Below are 17,007 nucleotides of genomic sequence, written 5' to 3'. Positions count from 1 at the left end.
ATATGAGCCAACAGTATGCGGCAGCAGCCAAAAAAGCCAGCACAATTCTAGATTGCATTAACGGAGAGATAGAATCAAGGTCACATGATGTATTAGTACTGCCTTAGTAAGACCACACTTAATACTTACTCTGCTGCATCCACTTTTGGTCACCAAATTATAAAAAAGATGTAGAGACTCTGGAAAGAGTGCAGGAAAAAAGCAACAAAGATGATTAAGGAACTCGAGGCTAAAAGATATAAAGAACGGTTGCAGGAATTGGATTTGTCTACTCTAGTGAAAAGAAGGGCCAACAGTAAGTGGCCTGATAGCACTGTTTCAATAACTGAGGTGCTGCCCACAAAGAAGAGGGGGTAACCTGTTTTCCAAAGCATCAGAAGGCAAGACAGGAAACAATGAATGGAAACTAATCAAGGAGAGAACCACCCTAGAAATAAGGAGAAATTTCTTGACAGTTAGAACAATTAATCGGTGGAACGACTTGCCTCTGGAAGTTATGGGTGCTCCATCACTGGAGGTTATTAAGGAGAGATTGGACAACCATTTGTCTGAAATGGTATACGGCAGGGGTAGGCAACCTTGGCTCTTTTATGACTCATGGACTTCAACTCTCAGAATTCCTGAGCCAACATGGCTGGCTCAGGAATTCTGGGAGTTGAAGTCCATGAGTCATAAAAGAGCCAAGATTGCCTACCCGTGCTCTAGGGAGTGGGGAAGCCAGTCTCATCCTGATATACGTTCCCACCCACCCACCTATCCACCAGGCTTAATGCATGTGTCTTCTCCATTTGTGTTTGTCTTAGCAATTTAGGGAAATAACGATAGTAAATAAAATACATTGTCAAAGCCTTACCCACTTTGCACTGTATCTGTCCCTTCTCAAAGACGGGTAGCCATATGAATTGACTAATAATGAATGAATGAATGAGTGAGTGAGTGAGTGAGTGAGTGAGTGAGTGAGTGAGTGAATGAGTGAATACCCATACCTGGAAATGCCTATTGTATGGCAATTGGCAATGAGCGATAATGCCAAAAGCCCAAACTTGGCAAACGGCTGATCCAAAATATTGTTGAGTATGTGAAATCTAATCTAATCAAATCTAGTCTAATGATCCAAACAGGCAAGAAGAAGAGCGCATTTGAAACCTTGCCCATTTGCCACGTGCATTGGTGTTACATGCATGCAGAAGGCGGGGCCTTGATCATGCTGTCATGCTCACATCTTGTCTCCTTTGAGTATCCGTCTGCAGTGGTTGCATACCTCTGCACTATCTTTAGCCACAGTAGAAACATGGCTTGCAATTGCTTTCCTCCAGTGGTTCCCCCCCCATTTCCCAAGTTAGGCAACAGCTCAGTTATTTCTTGATGGTCTCTCATTCCAGTACTAACCAACCCCAACTATCAACCCCAGGAAAATCTGGAGTTCTAATCTAGATAGTTCCAATAGGTATAAAGATTTATTGTAAGCTTCAGCTCTCTACAAGAACCTTTTAAAGTTATGGGTGCTCCATCACTGGAGGTTATTAAGAAGAGATTGGACAACCATTTGTCTGAAATGGTATAGGGCAGGGGTAGGCAACCTTGGCTCTTTTATGACTCATGAAGTCCATGAGTCATAAAAGAGCCAAGGTTGCCTACCCCTGGTATAGGGTCTCCTGTTTGAGCAGGGGGTTTGGCTAGAAGACCTCCAATTCCTTGCTCAAGCAGGAGACCATGTTCCTGCAACCATTCTTCAATTGTTTAAGCCTCCAGACCCCTAATCTTAGTTGCTCTTCTCTGCACTCTTTCCAAAGTCTCAACATTTTTTTTTATTTATTTATAATGCGACCAAACATGGATGCAGTATCCCAAGTGTGGCCTTACTAGGGCTGTAGAAAAGAGTCCTTGGAGTCTCTCCCTTTCCCTCTTCAACTTCTCTCCTTTCCGTTTCTCCTGGACTCCCCCTACCTCCGTCTCCCAGGTCCCTCTCTTGCCTGCCAAATATTACTCCATATTTGCTTGTGGTATCGGTTGCAATAATGATATAGGAAGAAATTCTTTTTGGTTCCTTTCACCCAGGGCTTATAAATATGCCGGCTTAGAATATGGAGCAGAATGCTATTGCGGAAACCAGCTGCCAGTGAATATTGCAAAGCAGGAAGAATGCAACAATGAGTGCAAAGGGGAGAAAGGGACCATCTGTGGAGGCATCAACAGGCTCTCTGTTTACCAGGTGGAGGAATCAGGGGCCGGGCCTAAACGACGTAAGTGATGTAAGCTTCTTAAGTGAGTATTTATTTCCAATAGGGATGGGGGCAACTGAATGCATGTATTGTTTTCTTGTTTGACTGGTGTTAATAGATATGCAGGCATAAGCAGTAAGTAAGTAGATAAGCAGGGATTATTACCAGACAAACAATCAAGCAGAAGTCATTACGGGTGGGGACACCCCTCCCCCCAAAAAAAATACTTAATAATCTCTGTTATGGGTGCAGGATAAGGGTGCAAGAGATGGATCTGGGAAGTTGATGGGGTTACATTTTGAACTCTATATTCTTAATTCCCCTCATCAGGACGGTTCCAGGTTGTCTCTTTGCTGATGTTCACATCAACTCACTTTGATATGGAAGGATGCTACAGACCTATAGATTAGCACTTCCTTCAACTGATTCTGTTGAGTGATTCTTAGCTTCTGTCCTAATGTAGCCTATCATTAAGGGACCAAACAACAGGGGGGGGGGAAGGAAGATTCTAAAAAAAAAACCAAAAACATAATACCTGTAATGAGCAAGATTTAATTTGGCAATGAATAAGAAATTCGTGGTAAACTTTGTTCATCATTTTTGGTTTAAAAGGAAAAACATTTCCTTTTTCATCCTTTTCTAGTTATCCTATTATTTATTTATTTATTTATTTATTTATTTATTTATTTATTTATTTATTTATTATTTATTTATTTATTTATTTATTAATTAAATTTTTATACCGCCCTTCTCCCGAAAGACTCAGGGCGGTGTACAGGGCAATAAATATTGAAATATAAATACAAAAGTTAAAAAAAAGATTAAATAATTATGCCCAATAAATACAACAATTAAAACTATGTTAAAATCAAATCCCAACCCCAAACCCATCAGACCAGGCCGGATTGTTCAAGATCCTATTAGAGAGAGTGGAGAATAACATATCATAAATCTTTATTTATTCTTCTTTTGCTGAAATATATAGCTCCCTATGAATGCTATTTGTGGAGAAGGAATGCTAAAATTGTTCCCTTTGCTAATAAAAAGGATTTTTACCCTGCAGAGTTTAACCTGCTTCTTGGCCCATTTCCCAAATTTATATCCATGCTAACACTTCTTGGAGTACAAAAGCAGCGTGGGGTTTATTGATTGATTGAGTTATTTGTTCCCAGAATTGGGAATGTTTGAGTGGGAAGAGGGAGTGCAGGTAATCTGTGACTTACAACCATTCATTTAGTGACTGTTTGAAGTTACAACAGCACTGAAAAATGTGACTTATGACCATTTTTCCCACTCACGGCCATTTCAGAACCCCCATGGTCACATGATCAGAATTTGGATGCTTGGCAACTGGCTCATATTTATGACGGTTGCAGTGTCCTGGGGGGTCATGTGACCCCCTTTTGCAACCTTCTCACAAGCAAAGTCAATGGGGAAGCCAGATTCACTTAACAACCGTGTTACTAACTTAACAGCTGCAGTGATTCACTTAACACCTGTGGCAGGAAAGTTCGTAAAAAGGGGCAAAATTAATTTAACATCTGTCTCATTTAATAATAGAAATTCTGGGTTCAGTTGTGGTCATACGTTGAGTACTACCTGTATTCCTGAAGCTTTCAAAATTCTAATTGGTACCACTTGGGCTCTGTGTGATGCCTAAATAAAAAGCATTATTATTGATTAAAATAGCTGGACCATTTAATTGATTAATTTTGGGGGGGGAAAGAGTAAGTGATTGGCATTACTATCATATTCTTGTTGTTAGTTGTGAAGTCGTGTCCGACCCATCGCGACCCTATGGACAATGTTCCTCCAGGCTTTCCTGTCCTCTACCATCTTCTGGAGTCCATTTAAGCTCATGCCTACTGCTTCAGTGACTCCATCCAGCCACCTCATTCTCTGTCGTCCCCTTCTTCTCTTGCCCTCACTCTTTCCCAGCATTAGGCTCTTCTCCAGTGAGTCCTTCCTTCTCATTAGGTGGCCAAAGTATCTGAGTTTTAGCTTCAGGATCTGGCCTTCTAAAGAGCAGTCAGGGGTGATCTCCTCTAGGACTGACCGGTTTGATCGCCTTGCAGTCCAAGGGACTCGCAGGAGTCTTCTCCAGCACCATAGTTCAAAGGCCTCAATTCTTTGGCGCTCAGCCTTTCTTATGGTCCAACTTTCACTGCCATACATTGCAACTGGAAAGACCATAGCCTTGACTATACGCACTTTTGTTGACAGGGTGATGTCTCTGCTTTTTAGTGTGCTGTCTAGATTTGCCATGGCTTTCCTCCCGAGGAGCAAGTGTCTTTTAATTTCTTGACTACAGTCCCCATCTGCAGTGATCTTGGAGCCCAGGAAAATAAAATCTGTCACTACCTCCATTTCTTCCCCATCTATTTGCCAGGAATTGAGAGGGCCGGATGCCATGATCTTGGTTTTCTTAATGTTTAGTTTCAACCCAACTTTTGCACTCTCCTTCTTCACTCGCAACAAGAGACTCTTCAGTTCCTCTTCACTTTCTGCCATTAGAGTGGTATCATCTGCATATCTTAGGTTGTTGATATTTCTTCCAGCAATCTTAATTCCAACTTTTGACTCCTCTAGCCCTGCCTTTCTCATGATGTGCTCTGCATATAAGTTAAATAGGCAAGGCGACAGTATACAGCCTTGCCGGACACCTTTCCCAATTTGGAACCAATCAGTGGTTCCGTGTCCAGTTCTCACTGTTGCTTCTTGGCCCGCATATAGGTTTCTCAAGAGACAAATAAGATGTTCTGGTACTCCCATCTCTTTAAGAACTTGCCACAGTTTGTTATGATCCACACAATCAAAGGCTTTAGCATAGTCAATGAAGCAGAAGTAGATGTTTTTCTGGAACTCTCTAGCTTTCTCCATGATCCAGCGTATGTTGGCAATTTGATCTCTAGTTCCTCTGCCTCTTCGAAATCCTGCCTGTACTTCTGGTAGTTCTCGATCCACATACTGCTGGAGTCTAGCTTGTAGGATTTTAAGCATAACTTTACTAGCATGAGAAATGAGTGCAATGGTGCGATAGTTTGAACATTCTTTGGCACTGCCTTTCTTTGGAATTGGAATGTAAACTGATCTTTTCCAATCCTGTGGCCACTGTTGAGTTTTCCAAATTTGCTGGCAAATTGAGTGTAGCACTTTTACTGCATCGTCTTTTAAGATTTTGAATAGCTCAGCTGGAATACTGTCACCTCCACTAGCTTTGTTGTTGCTCAGCTTTTCTAAGGCCCACTTCACTTCACATTCTAGGATGTCTGGCTCGAGGTCAGTGACCACCTCATTGTGATTATCAGGGACATTAAGCTCATTCTTGTATAGTCCTTCTGTGTAATTTTGCCACCTCTTCTTAATCTCTTCTGCCTCTGTTAGGTCCCTGCCATTTTGGTCCTTTATCATGCCCATTTTTGCATTGAACGTTCCCTTCATCTCTCCAATTTTCTTGAAAAGATCTCTGGTCCTCCCTATTCTATTGTTTTCTTCTATTTCTTTGCACTGTTCATTTAAGAAGGCATTCTTATCTCTTCTAGCTATTCTCTGGAATTCTGCATTCAATTGGGCGTATCTTTCTTTTTCTCCCTTGCCTTTTGCTTCCCTCCTTTCCTCAGCTATTTGCAAAGCTTCCTCAGACAGCCATTTTGCTTTCTTGCATTTCTTTTTCTTTGGGATGGTTTTGGTTGCTACCTCTTGTACAATGTTGCGAACCTCTGTCCATAGTTCTTCAGGCACCCTGTCTATCAGATCTAATTCATATTCTTACTGACTTAGAAATAAAGTCTGCAATATTCAGTGGAGCTTAATCAAAAACTTTCTGGCTGAAGAATTGCAGCCTCTGCCGTTTTCTTAAAGTACACCCCTTTTAAAAGACAACAGTTAAAATATGCAGATAGTCCTCGACTTACAGCTATTCATTTAGTGACTGTTGAAAGTTGCAACAGCACCAAAAAAAGTGACTTATGACTGGTTTTCATCCTTACAACAGTTGCAGCATCCCTGTGGTCACATGATCAAAATTCAGAGGCTTGGCAACTGGCAAGTATTTATGACGGTTGCAGTGTCCCTGTGATTGACATTTGAGACCTTCTGACAAGCCAGGTCAATGCGGAAGCTAGATTCACTTAACAACCATGTTATTAGCTTAACAACTGCAGTGATTCACTTGACAACTGTTGCAAGAAATGCTGCAAAAGTGGGGCAAAAGTCTCTTAACAACTGTCTAACTTAATGACTTAAACGTTGGGCTCAATTGTGGCCGTAAATCGATGACTACCTATATACAACATTACCTCTACATACAATCCTTGGGTTCCTCCTTCACTAAAGTCTCCTAGCTTTCAAGGATCTTTGGCAAATCTTCATAGGTACATTATTTTGTATAAATGAATATCGTTCAAACTTTTGGAAAGTTTTGGATCCCCCGGGATTTAGCTGGTTTTATTTCTGATCATCCCAGAATCCTAGAGGTGCTTTTTCAAAAGACAATTCTACTTACATTGTTTTTCCTTCAAGGCGCTTCGCTTCTCATCCAAGAAGCTTCTTCAGTTCTAACAGTCTATGGAGATTCTCAGTCATTCAGATCAAGGTGCTTTTTCACCAGGCAACTGGGCTTTCTTTTTTCTCTTTGAAGATGTTTCGCTTCTCATCCAAGAAGCTTCTTCAGCTGGATGGTGTGGAATGGAAAGATTTATACTCCTTGTAGACAGCTATCATTTGCATTCTTTTAGAGAGTCATTGATGCCGCCTGGAGGCTTGTCTGTGTCTTCAGGGTCACCTGAGTGGTGCAAATGGGTGTGGAGCCTTCTTGGAACTGTCGAAAGGATTGTGTTGTAGACTGGAGATAGATGATGTCATCTATCTCCCCCTCTGTTGAGGGAGGGCTCTTCAGTTTTGACCTAGATGGCCTCTTTGACCCCTCTTTCAAACCAGCAATCGTCTCTGTCCAAAATGTGGACTTTGCTTTCTTCACAAGAGTGGCCTTTGTCTTTTAAATGCAGATGGATTGCTGAATCTTGTCCTGATGGGTTTGTTCTCCTATATGGTGCCATACGTTTATGAAGTGGTTGTTTTGTTTCCCCAATGTATAATATAATAACAAGTTAGAAGGGACCTTGGAGGTCATCTAGGCCAATCCCCTGCTCAGGTAGGAAACCCTATACCATTTCAGGCAAATGGCTGTCCAGGCTCTTCTTAAAAACCTCCAGTGTTGAGCATTCACCACTTCTGGAGGAAGGTTGTTCCACTGGTTAATTGTTCTAACTGTCAGGAAGTTTCTCCTTAGTTCTAGGTTGCTTCTCTCCTTGACTAGTGTCCATCCGTTGCTTCTTGTCCTGCTTTCAGGTGCTTTGGAGAATAGCTTGACTCCCTCTTCTTTGGGGCAGCCCCTGAGATATTGGAACACTGCTATCATGTCACCCCTCACCCTTCTCTTTGTTAAACTAAGTAAAGGTAAAGGTTCCCCCGCACATGCGGGCTAGTCGTTTCCGACTCTAGGGGCCGGTGCTCATCTCCGTTTCAAAGCCGAAGAGCCAGCGCTTGTCCGAGGACGTCTCCGTGGTCATGTGGCCGGCATGACTAGATGCCAGAGGCGCACGGAACGCTGTTACCTTCCCACCGTAGTGGTCCCTATTTTTCTACTTGCATTTTTACGTGCTTTCGAACTGCTAGGTTGGCAGAAGCTGGGACGAGTAACAGGTGCTCACTCTGTTACGCGGCACTCGGGATTCGACCCGCCAAACTGCCGACCTTCTGATCGACAAGCTCAGCGTCCTAACCCACTGAGCCACCGCGTCCCTTTGCTTTGTTAAACTACACATACCCAATTCCAGCAACCGTTCCCTATACGTTTTAGCCTCCAGTCCCCTGATCATCTTTGTTGCTCTTCTCTGTACCCTTTCTAGAGTCTCGACATCTTTTTTACATCGTGGTGACCAAAACTGGATGCAGTATTCCAGGTGTGGCCTTACCAAAACATTGTAAAGTGGTATTAGTACTTCACTTGATCTTGATTCTATCCCTCTGTTAATGCAGCCTAGCACTGTGTTGGCTGTTTTGGCAGCTGCAGCACACTGCTGGCTCATGTTGAAGTGATTGTCCACTAGGACTCCAAGATCCCTCTCACAGTTACTACTATTGAGCAAGGTACCACCTATACTATACCTGTGCATTTGATTTTTCCTGCCTAAATGTAGAACCTTACTTTTTTCACCATTGAATTTCATTTTGTTAGATAGCGCCCAGTGTTAGATCTGCACATGACTCTCTGCATTGAACTGAATATACCACATTGCTCAGTTTGTGTCTGGGTGTTTTGTCCTTGGGGTGGACAAGCTTCTGCCTTAGTGTATTCTTGGCTTTGAAGTATGCACGTATATTTTGTTGGCTGAAGATCCTCCCCTAGCAATGTATGGAATGACTACTTCATTTATTGTTTTCTTCTTTGTCTCTTATGGAAGAGCTCCTGCTGGGTCATTTTTTGGATTTGATGAAGGCCCATTTGGGATAGCCACAAGTTCTGAGGCTTCCTTGATGAGTTTTAGTTCTTTGTCTTTTCCATCTTTGCTGGTAGGTAGGCCTTCAGCTCAGTGGTGTAGAGTTCTGATAACTCCCATTTTGTGCTCCAGTGAGTGGTGAGAATCAAAATGTAAATATTGATCTGTGTGTGTGGGGGGGGGGGTTTCCTGTAAATTTCAGTGTTAAGGCTTCTGTCTTCCTTAATGCATACTGCACAGTCCAAGAAGGCTAGACTATTTTACTTAAAATCTTCACGTGTGAATTTGATGTATCTCTCCACCGAATTGATATGTTTGGTGAATGATTCCAATTCCTGTGTTTTGATCTTGACTCAAGTATTGTCTGCATACTTATACCAGTGATTGGAATTCCTGTGAAAGAGTTTAGGGCAGTGATGGCAAACCTTTTAAAGACCGAGTGCCCAAGCTGCAACCCAAAACCCAATTATGTATCGTCAGGTGCCAGGTGGGCGTGGCCCATTGGGTGGGTGTGGCCCATTGGGTGGGCATGGCTGTGATGGTAAGGGCAGACTGGGTGGGACTAAAAAGTTGAATCAATCAATTCCAACTTTGCTAGATCTTTTTTTTTCCATGAGAAGTTGAAATTGATTGATTGATTGAGCCTTTTTTTTGCACACAGTGGCAGAGGCCTAAAGCGAAAAGGTTTTATAAAACCCAGCTAAAGGCCTAGGACTGGGACAACGGCACACGTGCCCAGAGAGAGGGCTTTGTGTGCCACCTGTGGCATGCATGCCATAGGTTCGCCACCACGGGTTTAGGGCTTTAGTTTCTACTACTTCCATGTGGCCACAATGGGGGACAGAGGTGAACCATGGCACAGCCATGTTTTTGTCTGTAAAAACCTTCACTGTATTTAAAATAGTTCAATTCTAACAAAAGTCCAGTTGCTTCTTGAAAAAAAACAGCTTTGGGACAACCATGACTTGGATGAGTGAAAATCTCCATAGACAGATCATTACACTAGAAATATGTTTAATATTTGAACATTGAAATAACCTTCCTATGAAAAGGAATAAAGATGAAGAAATGTTTTGGGTAAAAATCCTCCTTTCCCTCCACACACAAATACACAGGAGGCTTCCTGAAGCTGTTTTTCAGGTCTTTGTGGAAGAGGAACAATTCTGGAGATTTCTTTTTAATCAAGAGCTTTTCAAAGCCTCGCAGAGGAGGATGAGGAAGAGAGGACAGAATAGAGGAGACATTTTCAAAGGAAAAAAATAGTGTTGCTATTTCAAACCAAAATTTTTAACAGGCCAGTAGGGCGGAGTTAAAAATCAGGAATTGTGAGTAGGCTTCACAGGAACCAGATCTTATTCTTATCATGTTAACTATTTCTCTCCCTCCCTCCCTCCCTCTGTGAGAGTATGAGTGTGTTCATGTACATTCCTTATGGCAATAGGAGGTTATCCTGGTTGCTATTATTTAAGAGCAAAATTCTTGCCTTTCTTTTGCAGGGCAAAATATTATCAATCGAGGATGTTTTAAGGTACCAGAAAATTTAACGAACATCTTGCCAGCCTCGTTGATAGATTCCAATTTGACAGTGGAGATGTGCTCTGAATTTTGCTCCAAAAAAGTAAGATTTCCTTTCCTTTTTCCTTTTCCTCTTCTTTTTCTCCTTCCTTCCTTCCTTCCTTCCCTCCCTCCTTCCTTCCTTCCTTCCTTCCTTCCTTCCTTCCTTCCCTCCTTCCTCCCTCCCTCCCTCCCTCCCTAGTTTAATATATTATTAGGATTGGATATTGTTTAATAAGATATTGCTGCAGGATGTTGTTCCAAATACCAGTAACCCTCAACTTACAACAATTCATTTTAGTGACCATTCAAAGTTACAACATCACTGAAAAAAATGACTTATGACCGTTTTTCACACTTAGGACCATTGTAGCATCCCTGTGGTCACATGATCAAAATTCAGACGCTTGGCAAGGGGTTCATATTTATGACGATTGCAGTGTCCCAGGATTATGTCATCCCCTTTTGCAACCTTCTGACAAGCAAAGTCAATGGGGAAGCCAGATTTACTTTACAGCCTTGTTACTAACTTACTAACTACAGTGATTCACTTAACAATGGTGGCAAGAAAAGTCGTAAAATGGGGCACCATTCACTTCACAAATTTTTCACTTAGCAACGGAAATGTTGGGCTCAATTGTGATCGGAAGTTGAGGACTACCTGTAAAGCTGCCTTTTGCAATTGACCAATGGTTATTTTTGTCCATGTCGATGGTATTCAAGTGGTGCTCCAGATGTTTTGGGTACTGGCCAGGATACTCTAGCTATTCCAAATGTTCCAGATACTGGCCAATATCTGGATACTCCAGATGCTGTCACTATCTTTGCTTTCTATTGCCACAGTTGTTCTACTTCTCTTTGCAAGTCTTTATATTTTGTGATTTTCTCCAGTTCTTTGTATTCTATAACAGGACTCTCCAACCTTGGCAACTTTTAAGACTTGTGGACTTCAACTCCCATAATTTTGGGAGTTGAAGTCCACAAGTCTTAAAGTTGCCAAGGTTGAGGACCCCTCTGTCCTATTCTATTCCATTGTCTCCAGCAAATGCAACATCCAATAGCCAGGCATCTTTGTCTTTCTTATCAATAATTGTTAAGTCTGACAGGTGCTTGTCTACTTGAAGTCTAAAATCCCACAGTACTTCTTCACTTCATATTACTTCATCTGTTTGTGATCCCATCAATTCTTGATTTCTGGCAAGTGGTATTTCCTGGAGATTTCCTGTGCATCTTTGTTGCTACTTTGTCATGCCATTGTTTGTAGTCAGCTTGTGTGAGATCTTCTTGCAACAGCTAACCAGATGGTCCACTGTTTCCTCAGCCTCTTTACAGAGACGGCATTTCCTGTCTGTTGCGCTCTTCTCAATTCTGGGATTTTTGCATTTGTCCTTAAGACTTGGTCTTGTGCAGCCAGAATTAACTCCTCTGCTTTTGTCTTCAACTTTCCTGCTCCTACCCATTACCAGGCCTTGTTGTTACCTGTAGTTTTGTTTTTATTTAATGTACCGGCCATGTAACTTTGCTTTGTCATTATTATTATTTAAAATGAAATCCCAGCTGCAAGTTCTTTAGCTCATGTTGGCCTTCAAACACATCGAGTGAGTTCCAAGAACCTAGGATGTCATTATGTGTGTTTGTGTATATATTCATGTGTTTGTGTATGTGAACACACACACACACACACACACACACACACTGTATATCCCACATTTATTATTTTTACAAATAAGTCAAGGTGGCAAACATAACCAACACACCTTCTTTTTCCTATTTACTCCATAACAACAACCTTGTGAGATGGACTGGGCTGAAAGAAAGATCAACCAGCAGGTTTTCATGGCCAAGCCCATGAGATATCGGAACACTGCTGTCATGTCACCCCTCGTCCTTCTCTTCATTAAACTAGACATAACCAATTCCAGCAACCGTTCCTTATATGTTTTAGCCTCCTATTCATCTTTGTTGCTTTTCTCTGTATTCTTTCTAGAGTCTCAACATCTTTTTTACATTGTAGTGACCAAAACTGGGTGCAGTATTCCAAGTGTGGCTTTACCAAGGCATTATAAAATGGTAATAACACTTCATGCGATTATATCCCTTTGTTATAATGCAGCCTAGGACTATGTAGTCCTAGGGCAGATATAATCTATCAATAGAAGTATGGGGATATAATGCATAGTGAACAGTCATTAGATTTCTTTTTTTTTGCGCCCAAATTGTCCAGTTCAACCTGTGTCCAGTTAATAATTCCAGCAGCATATTGTGTCACAGCTATAGCCCAGATATTGATGGCTTTGATGGTATTTCCACCATTCAGTTTTGTCTTTAGCACTTTTCTCACTCTTTGGATATATTTGTCACTAATTACTTTTTTAATTTGTCATGCTTGATATTATCCAACTGTAAAATGCTCAGATATTGGTTGGCTTCAGATTGATGATTCCTAATGGTTTGGCCATTTGGCATTTCAATTCCATTATTGTTCGTGATTTTACTTCAATTTATTTCTACAGTGGCAATTTTCTCTGGGCCATTATTATTATTACATTACATTTCATTTTTCCTATATTTTCTACCACAAAATTACAGCAAACTAAGCCACTATTCCTTGACAAATGACGTCAGTCTTGGGATATATCTATGAAAGAGGTTTGTAAGTTCTGGATCTTCAGTTTCCTAACTTCTCCTCAAAGCTAGGGGCTTCTGATATAGAAAATATATCTGTAATTGATTTTAAGATGATAACAAAGATGATTAGGGGACTGGAGCTAAAACATGTGAAGAACAGTTGCTGGAATTGGGTATGTCTAGTTTAATGAAGAGAAGGACGAGGGGTGACATAATAGCAATGTTCCAATATCTCAGGGGCTGCCACAAAGAAGAGGTAGTCAAGTTATTCCCCAAAGTACCTGAGGGCAGGACAAGAAGCAATGGATGGAAGCTGATCAAGCAGAGAAGCAACCTAGAAGTAAGGAAAAAATTCCTGACAGTTAGAACAATTAATCAGTGGAACGACTTGTCTCCAGAAGCTGTGAATGTTCCAACACTGATTTTTTTTAATCACTGGAAAAGTTGTCCCATCTCTTCCAATCACAACTGTTTGCCTGAAATGGGGTTTCCTGCCTAAGCAAGGTGTTGGACTAGAAGACTTCCAAGGATGTTTGGCAACTAACATGGATTTGTAGCAATTGCACTATCCTTGGGTCAAGTGATCACCATTTGTAACCTTCCTTAGCCGATTTCCAACAAGCAAATTCAATGGGGGGGGAGGGAAAGCATGATTCATTTAATGACTGAATGATTCACTTAATAATTGCAGCGATTCACTTAACAAGAAAGGTCATAAGATGGCAAGAAAGGTCGTAAAATGGAGCAAAATCCGCTTAAGAACTGTTTTGCTTAGTGACAGACATTTTTGGCTCAGTTGTGGTTGTAGGTTGAAGACTACCTGGAAATTGAATTGAATAAGACTTTGTTTGGTCTTACGATTATGATTCTTCACATATTTTTCACTCTAGACATATTGTCAGCCCCACAAAATGTTGCCTTTCTTAGTTCCCAGAGATTCATTAAATTCTAACCTTCAGCATTCTCCCTCAATCTTTTTTACTAATGAAAAGAGAAAGATACTTAGGTTTGCCCGTCTTAGAAACAGGAATTTGAAGAAGCCCTTTCCTGGATTGAATATTCAGGACAGCAAAATAAATCACAATACTGTAAACAATGTGGCACTATTATCTCCAAATGTTCCAGTTTGCGGGTAAAACATCCAGAGAGGAGATTCATCTCCTGAAATAATCAAGAGTCTTGCATGTTGAATGAGATGGCTTCCTTTGACAGACCAATGGCCAATAAATTAAAGTTGGTGACATTTCAAAGATTATGTTTTGGTTCTGTCATATTTTCTAAACACTCAGTGGTAACTTAAGTCTATATTGTGTTTGAATGTTTTAAAAAATACCTTGCTATGCTCCTAAGTGTTTTGATCTTCATCTAAGTTGAATATGACAGTATGTAATTTATCAGTTAGATACTAAAGCTGCCTTTTCTTTGAGGACAGAGTTGGATAACCTTCAGCTGAGGGATGTTGTTAACCACAAAGTAACCTACAATCACTTTGCTGAAAATCAGTAGCAAGGTGTCAGATCTTCATTGCTGGTTTTCTACTTTTTAAAAGGAAAGCGTTAGTTGTTGTAAATGTCTATTGTGACCTTTTCAGCCTCTTCATATCAACTACCTCTTCTAAATCTCCCCAAATATTCCCCTCAAATAGCATATATAAGGTTTTTCTTTTTCCGATTCATCTTCACAACAATCCTGCGAAGTGGGACAGGCTGATTAAGAATGAGTTGGCTGAAACCTAAATGGCTTTGTTAGCTGAGGATGCAGACCATCCCATATCTAATAGTTCATGTATAGTGTAGTGAAAAGAAGGACTGGGGTGATATGATAGCAGTGTTCCAATATTTGAGGAGCTGCCACAAAGAAGAATGGGTTAAGCTATTCTCGAAAGCACCTGAAAGCAGGACAAGAAACAATGGATGGAAACTAATCAAGGAGAGGAGCAACCTAGAACTCAGGAGAAATTTCCCGACATTGAGAACAATTAATCAGTGAAACGACTTTCCTCCAGAAGTTGTGGGTGCTCCAACACTGGAGGCTTTTAAGAAGAGACTGGACAGCCGCTTGTCTGAATTGGTATAGAATCTCCTGCTTGAGCAGGGGGTTGGACTAGAAGACCTCCAAGGTCCCTTCCAACTCTGTTATTCTGAAGAAGACAACCAGCCCCCTTCTTATACTTACAGGCCCGTGCAACTAATTTTAGAATTACTAATCCTTTATCATTTTAATTGTTCTTATATTTATAATTGTTTCTGTATTTCTGTAAGCCATCCAGAATTACTCTGGAAAGCAAGATGGGTGATGCATTAGATAGATAGATAGATAGATAGATAGATAGATAGATAGATAGATAGACAGACAGACAGACAGACAGACAGACAATGTTTCCTTAGAACGCTAGCCTCAGGTGTCTTCACCTTCAGTACCATTTCCATGATAACATACATCGTTAACATTTCTCTTCATTGTTTCCATAAAAGCAAAAAGTGAGGTTGCTCATGCTGTGATTCATTTTGAACGTGCTTAATGTCAGACCGTGGCTTTGTTTGAGAAAACGATGCTATATTTCAAATTTGAAAACAAAAGGCAGAAAGGAGGATTTGGAAAAACACACGTCTACTTGCCTGTGGCTGAAAAGGGTGACAGCTCCAAAGAAACCATCACATCCATCAAAATGTCAAGGCAGATCAGTGTAACTAATTCTGTTTTCACCCCAGTTCATCTTTTCTACCCTGAGGAGTCCTTCTGGGGGCAGTCAAAACATCAAGATGGCAATTGCACTAAAAAAAAAATAAATCTTTTTTTTTGTGCAACACACACACACACGCACACACACGTAAAAATAGGCAGGATTTTAATTGTGTGGATTTTGATTGCCATCTTTGCATTTTTGACCCTTCCTCCAGATACCCCTGAACAGACTTTAATCTCTGCAAAGAGGATTAAATAACAAAAGGATTAATAAAACCTGAATGTGGTTAGTTCCAATTTTATGCAATTCCAGGAATTTTAATAAGGTTAGGGTTAAGAAGATCAGAGTCCTATTGAGGGAGATGGAGGGGGGCAGTGTATACGGAGTTCTCAACTTATGGACCTCTGATGCTGTAACGGCCATAAGTGTGAAAAAACAGCCATAAGTTGCTTTTTATCAGTGCCCTTGTAACTTCAAACTGTCAGTAAACGAATTGAGGATTATCTATAGTCTATTCCAACTTAATGGTAGTGTTCAAATGCTATTCTTAACCTTGTTACTAAATTAACCTGTTTTCTGGATTTGTGCTACACACCAGACCACAATCCAGCCAATAGGCTACATAGTGTGCTAAGCCATAGAAAACTCAATTATGGTTAATACTAACCAAACGTAGCCTGTTATGCAAAGGCAGCTACAAGCTTTCCCACTGTGATTAGTCGTGTTGTGTATCCAGAAGATCCAATTTAGCAGTCCAAATGACAGCTCTGTCCTGCTCAGATAAACTTCACTGTTTTCCTAGACTTCATCTCTACGAAGGAAAGGGAAAATCTGCTAATGCCTTTCTCTCAGAAGATGTTTTTTTTTAAAAAAAAAACCCACATAAACTGCATTTCTTTCTATCCTGTTAAAATAGACTAATGAGAACCACAGTTTTCTCCCCTGCCACAGTTTTAACCTAAAGGGAAAGGCAGAAGGGGACAGTTTGAACCCAATTATGTTGACAACTATTTAATGCCTTGTCATGCTGATGGAACATTAGAAAAAAAAGCCTTAGGGACTCTCCATAAATTACCTCATTAGGAGGGGATCATTACCAATAGAGCCTATGTTCTCTTTAGGAGAATAGCATTGGGTCCTGTTCACCAGACACATTTAGGGTAGTTGATGGCTGCTGCCTGCTTTGAACTGACCTTCTGTTTTGCATAGTTAGGAGAAAGAATAGGCTTATTCTTTCCTGATGCCCTGATCCATAAAGGTGATCCTAGACACGCCTTCTTAGCTATGAGACTCACCAGATCATGGGGCTTCCTTTCAAGTCCACACTCATTTTCTTTATTTAATTTCTATCCCATCTTTGAGCAGCGTGATGGCCTAGAGGTGGAGGTCTTGACTCACAGTCAGGAAGTTGTGAGTT

General features: G+C 40.9%; 1 protein-coding gene across 5 annotated transcripts in view; it reads left to right on the top strand.

The window, feature by feature from the left end:
• Positions 1 to 17,007, top strand: part of WSCD1 (WSC domain containing 1) — a 404,046-nt gene that overhangs the window by 369,219 nt on the left and 17,820 nt on the right. For all 5 annotated transcript variants that reach the window (XM_083379735.1, XM_083379736.1, XM_083379732.1 and 2 more), the window contains 2 exons: positions 2,059 to 2,243; positions 10,219 to 10,340. In XM_083379735.1, the coding sequence (XP_083235861.1) occupies positions 2,059 to 2,243; positions 10,219 to 10,340 (307 nt within the window). The remainder of the gene's footprint in view (positions 1 to 2,058; positions 2,244 to 10,218; positions 10,341 to 17,007) is intronic.

The sequence above is a fragment of the Vipera ursinii genome (assembly GCF_947247035.1).
Source record: "Vipera ursinii genome assembly, chromosome: 1".
NCBI classification, from domain to species: Eukaryota; Metazoa; Chordata; class Lepidosauria; order Squamata; family Viperidae; genus Vipera; species Vipera ursinii.
This window is presented reverse-complemented; position numbering and strand designations above follow the sequence as displayed.